At 34.4% G+C, this 22510-nt stretch overlaps 1 protein-coding gene across 1 annotated transcript; it reads right to left on the bottom strand.

Annotated features, from left to right (window-relative positions):
• Window positions 1–7213: 7213 nt before the first annotated feature.
• LOC110879146 (heptahelical transmembrane protein 1) lies at window positions 7214–13271 on the bottom strand. Its single transcript, XM_022127568.2, has 4 exons — window positions 12487–13271; window positions 10641–10733; window positions 9995–10043; window positions 7214–8136 (listed from the first exon to the last, which is right to left on the bottom strand). Exons 1-4 carry the CDS (start codon window positions 12750–12752, stop codon window positions 7465–7467), a joined length of 1080 nt encoding a protein of 359 aa, XP_021983260.1. The 5' UTR covers window positions 12753–13271; the 3' UTR covers window positions 7214–7464.
• Window positions 13272–22510: the final 9239 nt, after the last annotated feature.

Genomic DNA, 22510 nt, shown 5'->3' with positions numbered 1-22510 from the left:
GTTACATAAACTTTGCCATAATTTTTGCTACAAAAGTTATGATTCTTGGAGGTTGGTATTTATAAATAAAAGTGACTAAATATGTATTTGGGAAATATATATTTAGATAACACCATGTGTGTGATTATTTGTATACTTTGTGCATTAGTTATATTATTTTAGGATTTGAAAAAATATAACTCATCAAAATACCAAGAATTACAATCCAAAATATTACCAAAATTCCAGGGATATGAAGATACAAGTTATAGACAAAATGTTGTTGACACCAAACAAAAAAATGTAACTTACAAAATATTCTGGAACTTAATTCACAAGTATATTTTGGTAAATAATATTTTGGACACAAGGAAATGAAAATATGATTTTTTATGATTATCACAAAGTTATATCATATTTTGACAAGAAGGAAATATATGATTTTTGGTGAATAAAAATGTATATATATATATATATATATATATATATATATATATATATATATATTTACTTGGAATTTTTAGAAGATATATTATTTTTGGGAAGTATATATATTTTCTTGAGTAAACTTGAATACATTATTTTGGATAAAAACAAGTTTATATATATTTTCTAAAGTTAGACTTGAAAATATATTATTTTTGGAACTTATATGAAAATACAAATATTTTTGCCAAGTGAAAATTATAAATAATTTTTCTAAGTAATATTTCTTGAATATATATTTTGGAAATATATATTGGTGGACTTTTATTAGAAATGATATTTCGGAAAGTTTAATATAAATTTAAGTATATGAATACTTAATGAATACAATAAAGATACGTATTTTCGTACGTATAAATACGCTCCGGAATACGACACCAATACATGGCAAAAATATACAAGTATAAGAATACGAATACAAATACACCCATCCTTGGGAAGGAAATACATGTATAATTACGTGGAAAGTGTCAAGTTAATATATTGTTTTAACTATTATCTCAAAATTTAATAAATATAATTCAAGTTAAAATATTTACTATTTTAACAAATAATTATATGACATGGGATAATGTTGAAGATACAAAGAACGTAACTCAAAGACACTAACTAATACTAAATCAAGGCAAGACCCGATCGTCTAATGGACCGTAGTACGCATGTAGGTAGTCGTGTGTTCTAGAAGAAGCTTCGAGTTACATTAGATATAAGGAACGCAATACTGTGAGTTCATGTTTCCCCCTTTTCCCTTAACGGTTTTTGGTTTTATAACTTCGGGGGTGAAGTACATGTTACAACTGTTTACAAACATTATTATTTGGTATGGTTAGCTAAGGAAGGGTACACCTAGATCGTGTGAGTGGTGGGTATGACGCTTAAGGCCATCAATCCTTTTGTAGGACCGAGGGGCATTAGTGATAGATCTATTTGGGTGTAGCGAGCCCCACCCATGAGTCCGTCGAGTGAACCATGTGGTGACTATGTCTTATTGCCGGAGACAAGTCTGCTAGGTTTGAGCTTTCCTGCATCACGTCACACATATCAATGGCCTTCCAAACCATTGGTGATCTGTTTTTCCTTGTTGCGTTCATACCGGGTTTTCAAGTACATACAAACGTACTTACAAATGTTTCAAAGGTTTATTCACAAAAACACACATGAACTCGCTCAACTTTTGTTGATGTTTTCAAACTACATGTATTTCAGGAAACTAAGTATGGATCTGGCGGGCGTTAAAGTTTCAAGTGTTGTCTGGAATAAAAGATGTCATCCGGTATCGAATGGTTTAGAGTGAGTATCCTATCCTTGATAGGATACATGTTTCAAAGCTTAGTTATCATTAGTGTCTTTTGAAAAGTCCTTATGGAACTTAAACCTGTTGGTGTTGTATTCTGAATATGAAGTCTGTGTTTTTGGGTTAAACCAATGTTGTTGTAATGTTTCAAAACTTAATCAATGGATGAACATCTTGGATTTATCATATAGTTGTTTGTTATGGTTGAATGCAATGATATTAAGCAAGTCACACCAAATCACGCTTCCACAAAAGTCAGGGTGTGACAACAGCTTCCTTAAAAACGGTTGAGGCTTGAGGCTGATAGAAAGAAGATTGTTCCTGAGGCTGACCAGATTCTTGAGTGTTGTAACCAGCAACAAAACCCAAATATTTGCCATGATTGAGGAGCTTTGTGTAAACATCGCCAAGAGTAGAATTAAACTTAGTTGAATGGATAAGATAGGTAACTACCTACTGAAACCCATGCTCGATCAACCATTGATTGTCACTAGTAGCTTGGGACAAGGAAGCGTTCAAGCTTTCCTTCTCATCTAGAAAGGCCTTTTGTTGAACATTAAGGGCTTCCCTATCAGCCTTCAACTGAAGCCGATCTGCTTCCATCCTTTTCTTCTCATTACTTAGCTCAATTTCATGCCTCTTAGTCAGCTCATGAACTTTCACCACCTAAGATTTTTCCTTCTCAGCAAAGCCCTCAATCTCTTTTTTCATGGCTGTCATTAAAGCCTTAGTCTTCTCTCTTTTCTTCGAAAATTCCTCATACTCGTGCATTCTTTTGCGAAAACGAGAGACTCCTTCAGGAAGGATAGCAGCCAAATTACAAACACCCAACAACATACGCGAAATCAGCACATCATCCTGCATCGATGAGTTGGAACTACGAACCATAGGAGGAGAAAAATGGTTCAACACGTCCTCACAAACAGTATAGGACTTTAAGTTGTCCTCAACCTTAACCTGCCAATTGGGAACATAAACATCCTCAGCATTCCCCTCCACCGGTTCTTCACCACTTCTCTCTGAGGAACCTCCAGCAACAGAAACAACAGCCTTTTTACCACTTGACTTCCCTTTCTTCCCAGTCACAACTGCCAACTCCTTTTTTCCTTCAACTTCAATACCCTAATCCTCAGAAATTTAATCTCATCACTAAGATCAACATGCTCAACAGCAGACGATTGACCCGGACCCTTCAAGCGACGAGAAGAACGACGGGTCAAAGGCTTGGTAGAACTAACCTTTATAAAGCCTTTAACGTTTGGAACGTTCACATACTCCCCCCGGGAACCAATCTACCCTCAGCAGTCCTGGTAATGGCATCTTCCCCCTCAATGGCTTCCGAATCCCCAAGAACAACATCAGAAGTGTCATCCGACTTAATGAAATCCAAAGCAGACATAACTGCACACAACAAATAAAAGATCAGACAAAATAAACATAAAAAGACAAGGAATGGAAAAGCCAAAATACATACCATGACCACCCCTCATGAACGAAAGGTCTCGATTTGGCTTATCCCACAAAACACTAACACCGGTAAAAACCAAAAGATGTTCAGGAAACTGACGAAGCCGAGAAGGACAAGCCCTAAGGGCTTTTAACATCCCCTCATTCAATTCAGACTCGGAAGGTCAAGTTCGTTTAAAACAGCATCTGGATGCCTCCACACCATCTTAAAAGGAACAACTGACTCAGAGACCTAAAAGAATCGATCTTTTCAGGACCCAAGGGTAAGGACAAGTGAAGAAATCAAAGACACATCAATCTAGGACATTTCAAACGTAAACCAGTCGCCATTTTTGGCCAAACGAAAAAATCGTCTAAACATTAACAAATTAGGATCATAACCTAGGGCACGCCATAAAACTTCAAAGTGAAGAACCCTAGAAACCCTTTAAGGATGTAATTGCCCAAAAGAAACACGATAATATTCAAGCACATTCAGAACAAACACAGAAAAAGGGTATCGAAGATTTGAAAACTCAAAGTGACGACAGCACATAGCAATAGAACCGGTAGGACATTGATCAACGGTTTTATCGCAACCCGGGGCCACCGGATTAACGGAAGGATCAACACCCCATTGTTCACAGAAGGAATCAACTTCCTCTTGTGTCAATTTAGAAAAAGTTTTACCCGTGTCCTTCCTCGCACCCAACGTTCCAAGGGATGATCAAGGAAAATCAAGCAAAAGTAAAAAGAAAAAAACTAACCTGTGAAGCGGAAAAGAGAGAATGAAGGGATTCTGGTTGTGAGAAATGTTAAAGAAAAATGATGATTAAAGTTAAATGAGAAGTGAAAGGGATAATAAATTCAAAAAACAGCGGTTACAATACATAGGGCAGACAATCGCCCCCTGAATGACTGTCAACATGTCAAATCAAGTTGTCCAGTCAAATTCAAAATAATACTGCCCAAAAGCCTTGAAAAAGGTAAACCTTGAAGCCTTGAAGCCTTTTAGCTAATAAAAAATATTGCACAAAAGTCAGAAACCTTTGAGCTTACACCCAAACACCTCTGACTTGGGGGGCTGATGACGTAGGTAGCTCAAGTTTAAGAAACTAACTTAAATACAATATAGCTCAAAAGGTTAAAAGGTTAAAAGGGTTCAACCAACGACCCAATTGTGGTGAACAGCAAAAAGCATAGGGCAGGGTCACGTCCCATCACACTTTACGTGTGACATCCTCGCTTAGCCGTAAAAGATAAACATGTGGGATGAGACACTCTTTTATCCGTAGGTTAAAGCCTTCAATCCTCCAAAACGGGCAACCCCCTCTCTACATACCTGGATCACTTAGTCAAAGGTTTCATATTCAAGGATTACCCTTCTCTATAAATGACCACACCTGGTCAGTTGACAAAACATTCCGAAATCTCTAACTCTCTCTAGGATATGCACTTTGCATATTATATCCTTCGCGTTCAATACAACTATCACATTGCATGCATAGAATCTGGGTTGAGTCATCCTCGGCCTTGAATTCCAAGCAATTGATAAGAGAAGTGATCCAACCCTACGTATTGCATACGTAGGGGGACTCGTAACCTGGGTTAGGCAAAATGAGACTCGTGAAGCCTTTTGCCTAACCAGTCCCTCCACTATACTTGGTCGCATATTTGTTGTAGCAATAGCTACATTGAAAGGGAGTTCTTACAACAAGTTTTGATCGAGAATGTAATGTAATGTTTTCCAAAGATGAAACTCCGTAGAGAACAACTATAGGTATGTTTTTTTATTCGTAAATACCATCTTATTTACATTACATGTTTTTAAATTTATCAAGACGATTTTTTTCATTATTGTATCGTATTTTTATTATGTGATAAATCTTACCCGACCCGAACCGTCGAACCGACCCGTATTTTAATATGTTCGGACATATGATATTGGAACATTTATAAAAGTGAACCCCTTGAAAAAAGTTCATCCTCTTGGGCATCTGATGCATAGCACTGTCATCCAGCTCACGAATCTCCTCATACATATCCATCTGCCCCTCAAGGTCTTGAACCTTTCCCTTGGTTACAATTATGTGATTCTCTTTTAATTAAGTTATATATGTATATGGTTTAAAAGATTTCATCTTTAAGATCTAAACACTTAACCAGTTACACTTAGTTTGCAAAAAAACCCGTCAATGATCACAAATAACAAATCACATAAACCGTCATGAAATCAAGTGATAGGTACGGATCCGGATCCTGGGTTATGAAATCGATTATGGTATTTCGTTTATAAATGATATTATGATTCTTTACGAACAAATGTTTTGGATGTTAAAAGTATTTCAACATGTTTTTAAGATATGCTTTACGAAAATATCATTTTAAAAGTTTGCAAGTTTTGCAACATATTTATTATTTTACAAGTGTATAAGATAGCGAGTTTACAAGCTTACCAGTTACATGTTTACAGGATTGCAAGTTTACAGGATTGCATGTTTACAAGTTTGCTGGTCTACAACTCTACAAGCTTACGAGTATACAAGTTTACATGCTCATATGCTACACATCCTTACAAAGTTTACAAGACACATTTCTGTGAAGGGCTCCACTGATTTTTCGCTCATAGTATAAACTTTACCAAAATTTTGTAGTGTAAAATATTGGATTTTTAAGAGTTCGGCCCCCACTGATTTAAATTTTGAGAGTCCGGGCGGCCCACTGAACTTTCGTTCAAGCTCCGCTACTCGACGTGGCACCATCTGTGACTGTGACTGATGGTGTCTTGAATTTAAGTGCTCGACTCGAGGAGCAACCATCAGTGGCGGAGCCACACTTTGAACAACGGTGTCGTCCGACACCATTGAATGTGGTACAGCAAATACAACGTATAATATGAAAATTCGAGCGACACCATTGTTTTTTTACGAGCGACACCATTGTCCTTTTTACAAACGACACCATTATTTTGTTTTCTTCTAAAAGAATTACACAATAAACAAATTTATATTTCAAAAATTAAGCCCAGTTACTTGAATTTAATTTGTATACTTTAAATCATTAAAGGTCCATGCTTAATTTTAATTTTTTCTAATCCAGTAAGCATTATAGACCAATGTCTAATTGGTTTTGTTTCAATTGTTTAGCCTAATAGGATGTATGATGATCATTTGAATGATGCGTGCACTTGTTTGTTATAATGAAAAAGAGGTATTTTTTGCAAGTTGTCATTGCAAACATTATGAATCGTTTTCAAAACATGAAAATACGTCCAGAGCAACTATTAAATCCATTTTTTTATTTATTTCAAATGACTTTGTAATTTTATTATGTGTTTTTATTCAATGACATTGTATTTTTACTATGATATTTGCTTTTATTATGTGATTTGACCTGACTAGATCCGAACCGATCCAAAAAGTTCGACTCCGGGTTATTATAAACCGAGGTATCCATAAAAAATGACACCATAAGAAAAAAATGTCTGCCTCCGCCACTGGCAACCATGGTACATTTTGTACGACCATGGAGGCGTATGGATCAATCCTACAAAAAAAATTTATGAACATGTTACCACAAGAGAGATAGGTACGACCATGGAAGCGTGTGAATCAATCCTACAAAAAAGTTAATGAACATGTTACCACAAGAGAGATATGTACGACCATGGAAGCGTATGAATCAATCCTTCAAAAAAGTTAATAAACATGTTACCACCAGAGATGGGTTAGTGTGATTTGTCCGAACACCTATTCCCACATGGATGTATGGACTAGTTATACCCTTTGTCACCTATATTAGTTGGTGTGATTTCCGAACACCTATTCCCACATGGATGACATTTTATGATTTAAGCACATATGTCACGTTTAGTGTATTTTTAATGAAATGGATGAAAATTTCAGATGATTAACTATCAAATATAATGTATGGTTGCTCTTAGGGATGAGATCGCTACTGTATAGATGTCGTATCGGTACCAATATCATAGGGATGAGCATATTGATCTACACATGCATAACATTCTATCCATACAATTAGTTACAACTATAGAGTTTTATACTTCACATGATACAACAATTTTACAATATAAATCACCAAAAATATTGGCAAAAAATAAAAGAAATTAAGTGTGCCCACTTTCACAACATTAGACTGGACTCACAATCTCATCTTCATCCTACAACTTCATATAAATAGACCTGAAACCGAAAATATTAACCGATCAAAACGAATAGGACCTAAACAGTTTCGCATCACTAGCAACCGACTTGACCTCGAAACTCAAGAAACACAAGTGCAGCACCATAATGAGCCAATGCACCCATTATCACAAAACAATGAAAGATCTGATGGCTATGACCCGCAAGATCAAACCAACCCGGCTTCCATCTTTCTGGGATTCTAGTAACATAAAACATAGTACCCGTCAAATACGAAAGCGCCATCATTGTTTCATACACCAATATTCCATTTCTCTGAGGCGCGTGCCAGTTCATCATGACAGCATGGACAGCGGGTATGAGCCCAAACAGGCCCATTCCCATGAAGAGAAAAGCCCGAAAAGAACGAAACTTCCCAGTTGACAGAGCTGGTGACAGTAGGGTTATAACGGTAAAAACGCCCATGATTGTGATGCCACCAAGGTACACGAATTGCCAGACGGGTGCGCACTGGAAAATGTAGTAGATTGGGGGAAAGAATGAGGAAATGATCATGATGGTTATGCCAACATAATCCATTTGGAGGAGTAGGAGGTTTAGGTGGTGCGAGTGGCAGCCAAACAGGTGGCAGGTGCTGCTGGAGAGGAGGCAGAACATTGATCCGCCTAAGAACACGTAGAATGGCCACTGTGTAACCGCCACTAGTGGTGTTTCGATCTCCATATCTAGCGGTGATTCGTGCTTCAAGTCAATGAGTTTTGGTGTGTCCTGTAACAAAGCACCATGGAAATTTAGAAACAAAAAAAATTGACTTTTACACTCAAAGGTATCTATGCTTTAAATTCAAAACAATCATAACTAAATTTTGGCTCTAAGACCATTAGCAATGTGGAGGTTTTGAACTCAAGAACACCCATGTGGCACATTATGGACGGGAGGCCAAGGACCGAGGACCGCCCATTGTTGCGCTGGTCCTTGTCTAGTTTTTGGGTCTAGAGTCAGGAACGACTAAATTTGCATACCATGAGGACTGAACCCCCGACCTCCTATTACCCTAAACTTAATCTAACTCGCCAACACCACTGGTTATTCCCAAGTAGATAGATTCAGTTTTAGTTGATCAATTTTGTTCATTTAAATGAGAAATTCTTTCTTAGATAAAAGAAACTTACTAAACTTTTACAAAAATCAATTAGACTAACTTTTTATTAAGTTAAATAAATCTGTTTTATATAACTTTTAAGTTATCAAACTTTATACAAAAATATAGGATGTAATGTTTTAAATTTTCTAATGTTCAAATCTTAAGATTTTTGCATCAATTATATAATATTATTTTTTTTAAATCTTTTTTAGTTACATTATATTTATTTATAATATATTAGACCACCCGTAGTTTTCCAACGCTGCCACCCAAAATGACGGGAATATATTAACAACAGAGTTGGAGGAGTACGACCAAATGAGAGGCGTTTTCACATACTTGAATTGTTGGGAGCTTCTACGAGAAAGTCCTAAATGGTCTAACGTACCGAGCATGACAACTACGGGCAGACGTAAAGCAAAACAGTCCAAAACATCATCCTCGGTTGATCCGGAAACACCCACTTCCGATGCTCGAAACGTCTACTTAAACATTAATTTGGACGACGAGGATGAGGAAGTGGAGTTGGCCCGACCGCCCGTTAGAAGAAGTGGGAAAAAAGAGGGAAAGGCGGAGATGTCTTCGGCAAATTTCGAAATGAAGCAAGATTGCGAAGAGATGAACCGACACCTACAAGACATTCGAGACCTCGGTCATAGGCGTTTTGAGACAATGCAAGAAAGAAACGCCGGAAACAAAAAAATTTGTTGCGCTTGAAGAATCTAGGCAAATGGAGAAAGACATAAAAATTTTGTCTAAACCGATCGATCACCTCGTAGGAGACACGTTGATCCTAGCGGAAATGCGTCGGCAACAAATCCGTGACAAATACGGACTTTAGATTTTACGTTTTATTTTTAGCATTTTTCGTTTTTTTTTTTTAATTTTTTTAGCAATATAATTTTTTTATTTAATGAAATATTATTAGTTTTAATTTTAAAAGAAAAAAAAATGGGTAACTATTGGATGGGGCATTATACCACTACACCTATTTTAAACAAATGTCTCATTGCTGACTGGACCGCCACATGACAGATCATGCCAAAGGGTGTGGAAATGTAAGGACGTTTGTAAGATGTGAATTGCGGACCGCTTGGGAAAAGTGTGTGGGTGTTTTTTTGAATGGCTAATTTCTTTAATCCTCTTTCTTCTGTGGGACGTGAACCCAAGACCTTCCCTTTCCCAACCTATGTGTTTTAATGACTTTGCCTTTGCCAATGGACCACCACGCCATTTGTAAAAGTGTGTGGGTGTTGCTGATGTGTCAAGTGACCAAACAGAATTGTGGAATTTATGAGTTTCTCAATTGCAAAGCTCAAAAACAGATGGCCTTTTTGTAATTTAGTCCATAACATTTGGCATGGTACCCTTTGTTTTTATCAAAAACTAAGATATCTAGATCCTCAAAAGTACTAGTTTGACCTTGAAAGTCAAAATGTATCTCATTATGAAACAGAACCGAAGGGTCAAACAACCACATACCATGATCGAACTATGTGAGGCATTTCCGCCTGCGCTTAATGGGAAAGACCTGAAAATTTCATACAAGTTAAAACCGACGCAACAATATAAAAATGCACTACAACTTGTCAAGAAAACCATTATCAACAATTCAACATCAATAAAAAAGAGAACCTTCCTTAACATGTTTTACAACCTGTTTGAAGATTCTTTATTTGGATAATCAATGATTTCTTTCCAGTTATTGACAGCAGGTTATGGGTCACAATATTCTTCAAATATGTGAACATTTAAGGATTTTTAAGACACTTTAACAACTAACAAGGATCAAGAACAAAATAATAGTCAAACTATTTAATAAAATTATGTATCCATCCATATCGAGTCGGGGGTCTCATTGGAAGCAGCCTCTTTAATACTACGTGGTAGAGGTAAGGCTGTCTACATCCTACCCTTCTCAGACCTTACCTTAGCTTTGCTATTGGTAAGATTTACTGAGTATGATGATGATGTATCCTGCCATAGAATTTTTGTTTTTTACACGTTCGATTCAACTACTCTACTGACAATCAATTTTTCGTCGCCGAAGGATCAACGGACTCACCGAACCTTGAACTAAATCATGATTTATGAAAATGAAAAGGAGAGAAAAAGAATCTTTACATACCAAGTTAATAAATTGAGGAAATCTGAAACTTGAGGCACATGCATCAAGTTTGTAACGGTCAATCCCAAGAATACAACAAATCCAATTAAATGCCTACACATGAAAAAAACAAATAGCCAAAAAAAATGTCAGAGTACTGCTAGTATTATACCCAAAAATAAATAAATAAATAAATTTTTTTTTATTAAAACTTTTTGATTTAATATTGATTTATATATAAAATTTGGCCGAGTTACATCAATATCGCAGGTAAGCGAGTAACAAGCTGCGCCGCTACCCATCTCTGAATAGCAAACCCTAGCATATTAAAGACAAACCCCTGCCCCCTGTTGATGAGCAACTGCTGTGGACAACCTTTTGGACCCTAGTCAACAAACGGATAGCTTCTGGAGCTAGGGAGCCAAAGGTGTCGAAGGCGAAGGGGACAAATGCATGTTGGTTATCAGCAGATGCTTTAGCGTGATTAAAAAAAGAATAAAAAAAGGATCATGGTGCATATCACACTTCCTGTAAACAGTACATTAATTTCATTTTTACTTTCAGTTTATATTTATATATTTTGGCCACAAGATTTTTGAGATTTTAACTATATATTTTTTTATTTTTGTCACTATTTACACAAACATATATATTTAATTACTTTTTTTGATATGATGCGAATAGCGTTTATTCTTTTAAACAAAGAATAACAATGCTAAGGACAGATTCAAGCTCATAACCCATGTTACTCAAACCTGTGAAAACCTGAATTTTTTAATGTTCTCATCATACAATCAATAAAAAAAAGTCATGATCAAAGTACAAGTACTAATGCACATTGTACAAGTTCATAAAGGAAAAAAACATAAATCATTTTCTCATGGTTGGCAGCCTAACAGAAATGAAATTTTGAAACCAAGGGGGTACCCACAAAACATCAACAACAGGTGCACTCTCCAACTTAACTGGAATGAAGAAAAGTCAAAGTACAACTACTTATGCACATTGTACAAGTTCATAAAGAAACAAAACATAATCATTTTCTCATAGTAGACAACCTAACAAAGATGAAATTTTGAAACCAAGGGGACACCCACAAAACATCAACACCCAAAAAAATCATAATGCAAGTTTTCTTAAAAGCAAAGGCCCGGACACCTGAGATCACCCTGGCAAATGGATCACCCTTCTGATGAAGAACAAACGTGGTGACCAGAAGTGCTCGGCAAAGGAAGATACAAGTATTTATGCATATTGTACAGCATTCCCTAAAATGAATCATCAAACATGCCCCCAAAAAAATTTGAAACTTAAATCAAATCACCAAAATCCAACAAGTCTAGCTCCCAGTCAGTAACATTCAAGTGAAATAATATTTCAAGATTATTTAAACTAGCATCCTACCCACATAAATAAATCCTACAATTTTTTTTAACGGCCGGCCAACAGAATCAATCCCGAACACTCTCGGGGCACCCACCGGATCAAACGGAGTACTCCGAGAGTAACCCGAGTCCACCACCAATTCCGGGGAAAACCCGGTACCCCACCCGTCTCTGTAGGCACGAAAGTGAAATTACCGTTAAAACCCGTTTGGCTCAAGGATCGAACCCAGGTTTCCTGGGTCTCCAATCATTGCCCACCAATGCCTCCACACCAAGTGGGAGTTAAACCTGCATCTCTCAAGAGAAATGCAAGTCTTCCACCGCTTGATCTAGATATCATTGGCTACATAAATCCAACGATACCTGAATCTTTTTGAACAAATAGTCAATTAAGAACAAATTCATGAAACACCCATAAAATATAAAACAATAATAATGTGATGTGATCGAGAAAGAAAGAAAGAAAGAAAGATGATACTTACGTCCATACATTTAGTGTTTCATTGTGCCAACGAAACAGGCTAAAAAGTGCTTGTTTCAAAGGCCAATCAGCTCTGTAATGATTCAAAATAAACTCATTATCCTTCATGTACTCTGGTAATTCATCAAATCTCAATAAAGGGTACTCTGTTCTGGTCTTGTGATCAACAATCTTGGTGTTGTTGTGTTTCTTGTGACGTGTTGTGTTGTCATTGGTGGAGATCTCTTTAGATCTTCTCTTCCAAACAGACCCATTTCTGGAGTTCATATTTTGATGAGATTTGAAGAATAATGTTGTAGAAGATGGAAGCAATTAAAGGGACACCCACATGTGTATGTGTGATGGATTTATGAACCAAGAAATTGGGGAGGATTTGAAATTTTGTAGGCAGTTAAAAGGCAACTGATACCTACAACTTCTAACATTAAAGGCTCCCACTTCTCTATATATTTTTATTATTGAAAGATGTGTGAGTAGATCCTGATTGGATATTCTATTCGATTTGTTTTTATGATTGGAAGCTACCCATTTTAGGGAATATGCTAATATACATATCATATGCTACTTATATGTATTTGGTCGTGTATCATCGTAGAGGCTGGATCAAATACACATAGGAAAACAAAGTGCTGACATAACTACAAAGTAATGATATGCAAATATCAAAGTGCTAGTATAACACATTGTGTAGTTATATATGAATGTTGTGTGTTGCATATCACCACTTTGTACTCATATCATCACTTTACTTCTCACTTTAGGTTAAGAGTACTGTGTACCAAAACATGCCTCAACCATCATATACAATAGCTTGTACTTGTGTATTGCTCTTTTATATGGGTGTGTAGCCGAGTGACAGAGCTAGCCTATTAATTTAGAGGAATTCCGAAATATTTTTTTATCATGCAATCATACAGTAATAAAAAAACAGTAATAAATAAAGTAAAACAAATACTTAATAGATTAGTATTTGGGTCTTGGGCTAACATTATCAATTATATTTAGGGCCTACTTTCAATTCTATTAATGTTAAAATTTGGGCTTGTTTTTTTTTTCACTCGGGCTGAATTCTTCTAGAAGTTTTCGGTTTGTAAAATGTTCGAGCTTATAAAAAAATGGGATTTTAGTAATATCAAGTTTCCTATTTTTTTGTTAAGGGTATCCTCGTATTTTTTAGGGGTGTCCTTTGTATAAAGCCTGAAAAAAACACTACGGATACGGGGTTGAGCCGTAGCCCATGCCATGACTTCTAACACTATAGTTCCGCCTCTGGTATAGCCCTTAGACTATCCTCATTCACAACCCAACTCAACCCAACCTTTAATAAAAAACTAATTTCTCTTTCTTGAATTTACACAACTCAACCTTTCATTCCTATTAACAACCCAACGCAAACCTACTTTTATTAAATATATATTTATTTTATATTAAAAATGTGTTTTTTAAACAAAATCTATTTTTAATAAAACTTATATTGGGATGTTCAGAAAATTATTTTAAAAAAATATTGTGTATTTATTTTTTCTTATAATTTTAATTATAAAAAGTATTTGAGTAATTCAATTGATGAGAGAAATAGTAATTAATAAAAAATGATGCACCAATCAAGTTTGGACAAGTGGATGAAGTTGAGAATGGTTTTGGGTCATGACCTAGGTTGCTCTAACAACCTGGTTGTAGGTTTCAATTTCTTTTTTCTTTTTTTAATTTTAATACAAGTATTATTTTGCCAAGTGGCAACCAACCTAAACAAAGGTCACCAATGGGGATATTCTTAAGGATTCCTTGTATACGAGCGTATAGCCGTTGGCGGGTTCCTTGTATGTACATATACTAGCGCTAAAAGTCAATCATATCAATAAGGGGTTGATTGGTAAAATATATGATCCTCTAACACACCCCTTTATGATTAAAAGGTTTAAATTATGAGGGGAATCAAAAAATTAGTCGTTTTATCTTGTGCTGTAATGTTATATTTATGTTACAATAATTTACAAATTTAGCTAGATGGTGTACATAAGTTCTTGGTCGTGTATTTACTTTTGTTTGTGTATTTCACAATAAAATATAAATGCATGTTTATATTGTACGTGAATTAAATTTTTGTATAACATACATGAATAAACTATCGTGAGTAAAGCTCTTTTACCACTTGTATCATTTTCAACAGCATCTTCTTAGATTTATTGTTTAAATTGTATCAATAGTGAAAGATTAGTAGCAATCATGATAAAACATAATAATAGTTATCGAAATCAGGGGCGGATACAGGGGTGTTTTGGGAGTTCCCGGGAACCCCTTCGATTTAGAAAAAATTAGTGGAAAGTTTGTATGATTTGGAAAAAATTACTAAGAATTAGTGAAAATAAATTAAAAGGAACCCTGTGCAAAAAGTTCCTGAATCCGCCACTGACGAAACTATAATCAACTGCGAAAGGATGAACGGGATCACTGTGAAATTGAAAAAGATAATTACAATAATAAACAATATTACAATATATAAAATGCGAATAGAGATTACAATATCTTAAGAAAAAATTATTTGACTATCTTTTGGTCAGCGTCAACTCTATCAAAGAGGATTTAACCCATTGGTAGCAAGTCTTCGTCAGCAGCGAGTGATCATTGGTAGGAAGTCATCGGTAGGAACTTGCGTTAAGTACAGGGTCGGATAGCTTCGAGAGAAAATCTGCTGAAAAGAGGTGTTCTGCTTGATGACGGGTGTTGCCCTCGATGCGGTTTGGCGATGGAGAGTAGCGATCATATTTTTCTTAGTTGTTTATGGGCCAGATGCATTTGGTGGAGCGTCCTTGCTTTGGTCCGTATTAGATTCCCGGTTGAAGTGTCTTCGTTTCGGGAGCTTCTTGACTACATTAAACAGAGCCCGGGTAGTAAAATATGGAAACGTATTATCCATTTGGTTGTTCTTGCTACGGTTTGGAGTATTTGGAGTGCGCGGAATGTGAAAGTGTTTGAAGGTCGCTTCATTCCCATTAAAGCCTCGGTCGACCTTATTAAAGAGGACTCCTTTATATGGTTAAGTAATCGTGCAAACAATAGAAGGTCTTTGTGGGAAAACTGGTTGAAGTTTGATGTTTTGAATCTTCTGTAGGTTCTTTTTTTTTCTGTTTTTCTTTTCCGTTTTGTTTTCGTTTGTTTTGTTTGTTCTCAGCCCTCTGGCTGGCTCTTTATATATATATATATATATATATATATATATATATATATATATATATATATATATATATATATAGGGAGAAGATCATGCGAGAACTGGCTATTATTGTGAGAACTGCGAGAACCAAGTGTGAACGCAACAATACTCAAACTACAAGGGCTGGAATATAAAATAAGATATTTTCAGATAATCAGTCATCGTATCCGATCAAAATTGGTACTATTCACTCATGTCCGACGCCGCCTATCGCCTCCGTCTCCGCCACCACGATTCCGACCACCGATCGAAGATTCCGACAATGTATCTTTAATTCCGGTCACATTCGCAACACCTCAACGACTTAATTCATGTATTACGACAATTCATCAAATTTCTGCAAACCCTAACATTCTTACAGCATCTTCGTCATTTCTCAGCTTACAAGGTAATGTATATGTCTTCAAAATGCGCATATAATTGTGTAATTTAACACCTTCTTTTCAACAATCTCAACCTTATAATCAATTTCATAATCGATATGTTCTATATGCCTGTTTAACACATCCGTCTGTTTCATCATTAACTTGTATACATTTTATTTACAACTGTTTGTTTACTAATAATTAACTGTAATAACTCAATTAATCACCATCGAATTGTACAATTCTATCAAATGCCCCATCAATCCTGAATTCAAATATATGTACGTTTGACCTGTGTTATATAATTTACATTTTACAACATATCTTTCTGCAAATATTTGTTCACTAAGATCTGTATACATATACACAAATTAAATGTTTTATGTTCTGTTAATACATACATTAAATTTACACTTGTTTCATAAACATTAAACTGATTTGTTAACATTTAACTATTACTTTATTTTATTTACTACATATGCACATATGCATATACATTACTTTTTGCATCTATGTTCCTTCTAATACGATCACATTTGTTTACACACATTTACAAATGTTACACTGTTTGTCATTCTACCTATTGTTACATCATACTATGTTTTTTTATATACTTTCATACATAATATACAACATGTGACATAATATACAACATGTGATCAATATAATAACAACAAATGTTACTCATATTAATTGCAGATATCATGGCATCATCTGATTCGTCTTCAGTAAACGCCCCAATCAATATTATTAGAAATGATCAACATTGTCCAACACCAATGCAATCTAAAAAAAGGGTTAATTCCTATAATTGATTCATCTTGTGCTGTTGCATCTATCGACCCCATATATGACATTGTGACAGATGATAATTTTGAAATCCCGTATAATATACAGTCATATTCTGATTCTGGTTCGTCTTCTTATGTGTCAACTTCATCAAAAACACCACAACGACTACAATTCCTACATAAAGAACAGAAAGGTATTACATTACTCCATCATCATTTGTTTAAAAACAATTTACATATATACCATTCATTTAATATCAACACTTGATTCATTATTATACACGTTCTGTTATAATGCTTATACCAATATTCTAATATCATCATTTCACAACAATCTAATCTATAAACAAACTGTTATACTACCATATGTCCCTTATAATTAATTTTGCACAATTACATGCATACCATATTCAATATGCATATATGCATATGAAATATGTTCATTACACACTTCTACATACATCATACTATGCCTATATAAACACATTCATATACTACTATATCATTACATACATTCAATTACAAAAATCTGACATTTCAACCTCTTATTCCCAATCCATTAATACTTGCACTATTCGTACATTAGGTTACAACATAATTCTGTCATTCTTTTATAATATGCATTATGAACCTTATATTCATTTACTCATTCAACAGGTACATTTATAAGTTCAGTTTATTCGTCCCCCGATGGTACCAAATTTTGGACTCTCGACGTTGACATTCAATACATGCTATCAATTGGAAGTGTCTTCCAACACTGGGATGATGCTATCATGATGTATAAACAATACGCTTCAAAGGCTGGATTTTCTGTCCGTATTAGCACTTTGAAAACAAAGCCAGACCCATCCAATCCTAGCATAAGAATTCCTACACATCGGTATCTTTTATGTTCAAAAAATGGCAAGCCAAAACATAACACTTTCGATTCTTCACTACCACCTACAAACAACAAACGACGTAGCCGATACACCGTCTCTAATTGTGGTGCATGTGCCCGTTTTCGATATTTGGAAACAACAAAACAATTTCAATTATATAGTATTGTTGAGCAACATAATCATTGCATGATCAGTAATGAAAATGCTGATCTTCTCAGACAAAATAGACAAGTAACTTTTGAAGATCAACAATTTATACATCGGGTCGGGTTAAACAAAATTGGGCCAAGCATTGCCCACAATATTCAAGTTTCCTTAAAAGGTAGACCCCAAAATGTGCAGGGTACTACAGTGGATTTTAAAAATGTAAGTAGAGACTTTCGATTATTCATTGGTGCCCGCGATGCAAACCTGTTTGTTGACACCTTACAAGCAAGAAGCCAAAACCGTCAAGATTTCATCTTTGAATATGTTGTTACAAACAACGAGCTTCGTTCCGCTTTTTGGGCTGACTTTGTATCCTTACGTAATTATGAAGCTTTCGGAGATGTGTGTGGATTTGATGCTACATATGATACAAACAAGTATGTCAACTTTCAGTATTATTAAATAACAACATATTTATAATCACATGTTTAGGTGTAATTCATGCACATATGCATATGTTGTTTATTCATTTTGTATATTAATATGTATACATATATACATAACATACTTACTTCAAATTTATTATAATTTGCATGTTATGCACTTATGCATACACCATATATTCATTTATTATTTGCCTCATATCAACTTATGCATAACTGCATATAATCATATTATGCTATTTAAAATATACATATATAACATTAACCACATGCATATATGCATACAATATCACCTGCATACATGTTTGTATTCATATCCTTACTCATACATTACATCGTATGCATATGTGCATATGTTAATATAACACTATATTCTATTTCATCATTATACACATACATTCTGATTATTCACGCCTACATACCACAACATACATTTTTTTACATACATGTCGTAACTTTATTTTATGATTTGTATTATTAATACATATTACAATACATATGTTGCAGATACAAGATGATTTTTGTTCCATTTACTGGTGTTGATCACCACAAACGTTGTGTAATTTTCGGTGCTTGATTACTATATGATGAAACAATTGAATCATACACTTGGCTGCTACAAATGTTCCTTAAAGCCCACAAAAAACAACCTTCACTTATACTTACTGACCAGGATGATTCTATGAAACAAGCTGTGTTAAATGTATTCACCGAATCCACCCATCGTTTATGTATGTGGCACATAACGGATAAACTGCCCGCTAAGGTAACGATATTATTAACTTTATCCTATTCAATATTCCAATGTACATATATATCATCATTCTTTTACTAATATTATAATTTAACATTTTTTTATTTATAAATTGTCAACCACTTACAGATATCTTGTGATATACTTGCAAATGGGAATCTGAGAAAATCAATACACAAACTTGTTTGGAACTTGTTCATAACAGTTGAAACATTTGAAGCACAATGGCAACATTTAATGAAGGAGTATAAACTTGAAAATCACAAATGGTTGACCGATATGTATAACATTCGCACACGTTGGGCACCATGTTATTTCAGAGAGATTCCGTTATGCTGTTTGATGAAAACGACATCTAGGTGCGAAAGTTCTAATGCACGTTTCAAAACTAACTCTAGAGACACAAACTCCCTTGTCCAATTCTTAATGTGCTATGATACTGTTGTTGATTCCAATCGTAATAAACAACGTAAGAATGAGTTTGATAGTGACACACGCACACCAAAATTTTTAACAACCCTTCCCATTGAAATTCAAGCATCTGAGATATACACCTGGAATATATTTTTGGAAGTTCAAAAAGAGATTCATTGAGGACTGTTGCACTGTATCATTTCTGAGCGTCCTACCACGTCTGTCGACTCTATTTATAATGTTAGACATCTTAACAAACACAGAGTTACTGTCAACACGTTCGAGGTACCTATCTTGTTAACTATTAATTATTTCTTTTTTTCTTTTTTCTTTTTTTTATTACCTTAAATATATGTATATATGCATATGTGCATAACATATGTGATGCAAATTTTTTATAATTTACATTTTTATTCATATATGCATACATCATCTGATTACTTATTATTTACTTCATCCAAACCTATGCATACTTGCATATATTCCTATTTTATTATGCATACATGTAACTAACACTACAATATGCATATATGCCTACAATACCATATGCATACATATTTATATTCATAACATTCCACAACATGTACACTGTATGTACATATGCATATTTTAATACCGCTTATGACATCTATATAATACTAATATACAACACACATTTATTACATATATTTATAACTATCCATCAACAAACCTGAACATACATCATACTCCATACGTAATCATACATTCTCCCATAAATTTTTTACATATTTTTATTATATTATGTTATATGCATATATGCATATATACCACTTTATTATGTTATTCCATACAAACAATACATCATTCATATTTATAAACATCCACTTCACTTATATATTTAATTAACTTACACCATTCATATTCATGCAGGTTTACGCTGATATCCCATCAAACACTTATACTTGTTCCTGCATGGGATTTACACGTATCGGTTATTTGTGCCGTCATATATTTTGCGTATTTTGGTTCAAATCAATTGACCGTATTCCCATCCAATACATAAGTGGGCAATGGAAACGTGATGCGGTCCCATCGAGCGTGTATAACTTATCACACATGTATTCAACAGAGATGAGTGAGACTGGTACACTAAAAAATGAAATACTTGATTTACTTACCCAATGCATGAATCGGATTGGAAAAAACCCTGATCGACTTCGTTCACTATCTACACAAATACGATCCATCAGAAATGAAATATATAAAGATTTACCTGATGAACCAGAACATAACCCAAAGGCTGCTAACATAAGTGATATACTCAACCTTCCAATTCATTCAGCTTCAACAATCCAGCCGCCTATGGGCATACGAAACAAAGGTTCGGGCACCAAGAAAAGACGGGTCGGTCCGGGTGAAAAAATTGTTAAACCTCGTAAACGTCCTGCGCGTCTGTGCAACCATTGTAACAAATATGTATTTGATCATGATAGTCGCAATTGTATTAAAGTCAAAGAGGCAAAACGGGCTGCTTACAAGGCCAAATGCGATGTTGCGGCTGCTGCCAACCTTCCTCCTCCCCGATATGATGTATCGGACAATGAATTCGATGTTGAACCTACATATGCATCTTCCGATTCTGATGAAGAGTTCTACAACGAAAACCCTATTGATATAGTGTATGATACGATTGCAACAAATACTAAACAAGTCGACCCGGCACCTTCAAAAACATCTAACCAACCCATTAGACATTCGTCCAGAACCCGTAATTACCCCAACTATGTTTACAATACTGAATCAGAAGACGACGTTTGATATGTTTTTCCCCTATTTGAACTTTGCATGTTAAAATGTGTATCAACTATATCAAACATATCGTTTATCATGTGTTACATTCTGTTGTGTTTATTTTTCAGTTTCATTCACATTTTAACATGCATATCATTACAATCTATGTTTACCTGTTTAAATATGCATATATGAATAACTTAAGTGTATATATATATATATATATATATGTAATATGCATATATGCATATTAACACTATTTTATCACATGCTACCTTCTGTCATATTTATATAACTATTGCAACATCACATCCACCATTACAACCTTACATCTAAACGTTCCATATCTATATATGCATATATTCATAAACCCGTATGTACATATTGATATACATATGTACATATAAATTATTACATATTTCTATATTGTTATCAAAAAATACATCCATTTTACATTATATTATTTCTATTTACATAACTAAAACCATTTATACTACAACATACTACATTATTACACATCATATGCATATATGCATATACAACCGTATCTTGTTACATCATATCTATATAAATTTATATATATGTGCATTCATTCCGTATGTATCAACATGATTTTTATATGCATACATTTATATTCTTCTAATTACCATATTCATATATGCATACATATATATGTCATTACGTATGTAACAAACTAATTTTTATATGCATATATGCATACATGTACATAATACTACTTTCCATCTCTATTGTCCGCATTTACCCTGTTCATTTTACAATCTACATACAACATTATATATACAACAACACTCACCAACATCCTTTAATATCAATCAATAAAAAAAATAAATAAAAAAATAAAAAACAAAATAATTAACAATCCATTTTACAAATTGCATATATTATCCTTTCATAACATATGCATACTTTACACACTACATATAAAAATCCAGTAACATCATAACATAACAACCATCAAAATATATATATATATATATATATATATATATATATATATATATATATATATATATATTATCATATATCATTTAACCATCAATCCAACAATATTCATAATATCATACCATTTACCAATTGTTAGACTACATATCCAATCACTTAACAAACCATATCATCAATCTATTTACCATTTTCTAACCCCGTTCAATAAACCATATAACTTCTAACCACCCTACTGTTTCGCTAATCCTCTCCAGCACTCCTCCTGCAGTTCTGCTACTGTTTTCAATTTACACTCTAT

The sequence above is a fragment of the Helianthus annuus genome, chromosome 6 (assembly GCF_002127325.2).
Source record: "Helianthus annuus cultivar XRQ/B chromosome 6, HanXRQr2.0-SUNRISE, whole genome shotgun sequence".
Classification (NCBI taxonomy): Eukaryota; Viridiplantae; Streptophyta; class Magnoliopsida; order Asterales; family Asteraceae; genus Helianthus; species Helianthus annuus.
This window is presented reverse-complemented; position numbering and strand designations above follow the sequence as displayed.

What these genes read in the sequence shown, in the direction of transcription:
- LOC110879146 (XM_022127568.2), bottom strand. Translation starts at nt 12,752, where the DNA reads ATGAACTCCAGAAATGGGTCTGTTTGGAAGAGAAGATCTAAAGAGATC. An exon ending in TTCCTCAATTTATTAACTTG is followed by an intron (nt 10,044 to 10,640) that starts GTATGTAAAGAT and finishes TGAAATTTTCAG; the next exon opens with GTCTTTCCCATTAAGCGCAG. An exon ending in CCTCACATAGTTCGATCATG is followed by an intron (nt 8,137 to 9,994) that starts GTATGTGGTTGT and finishes GCTTTGTTACAG; the next exon opens with GACACACCAAAACTCATTGA.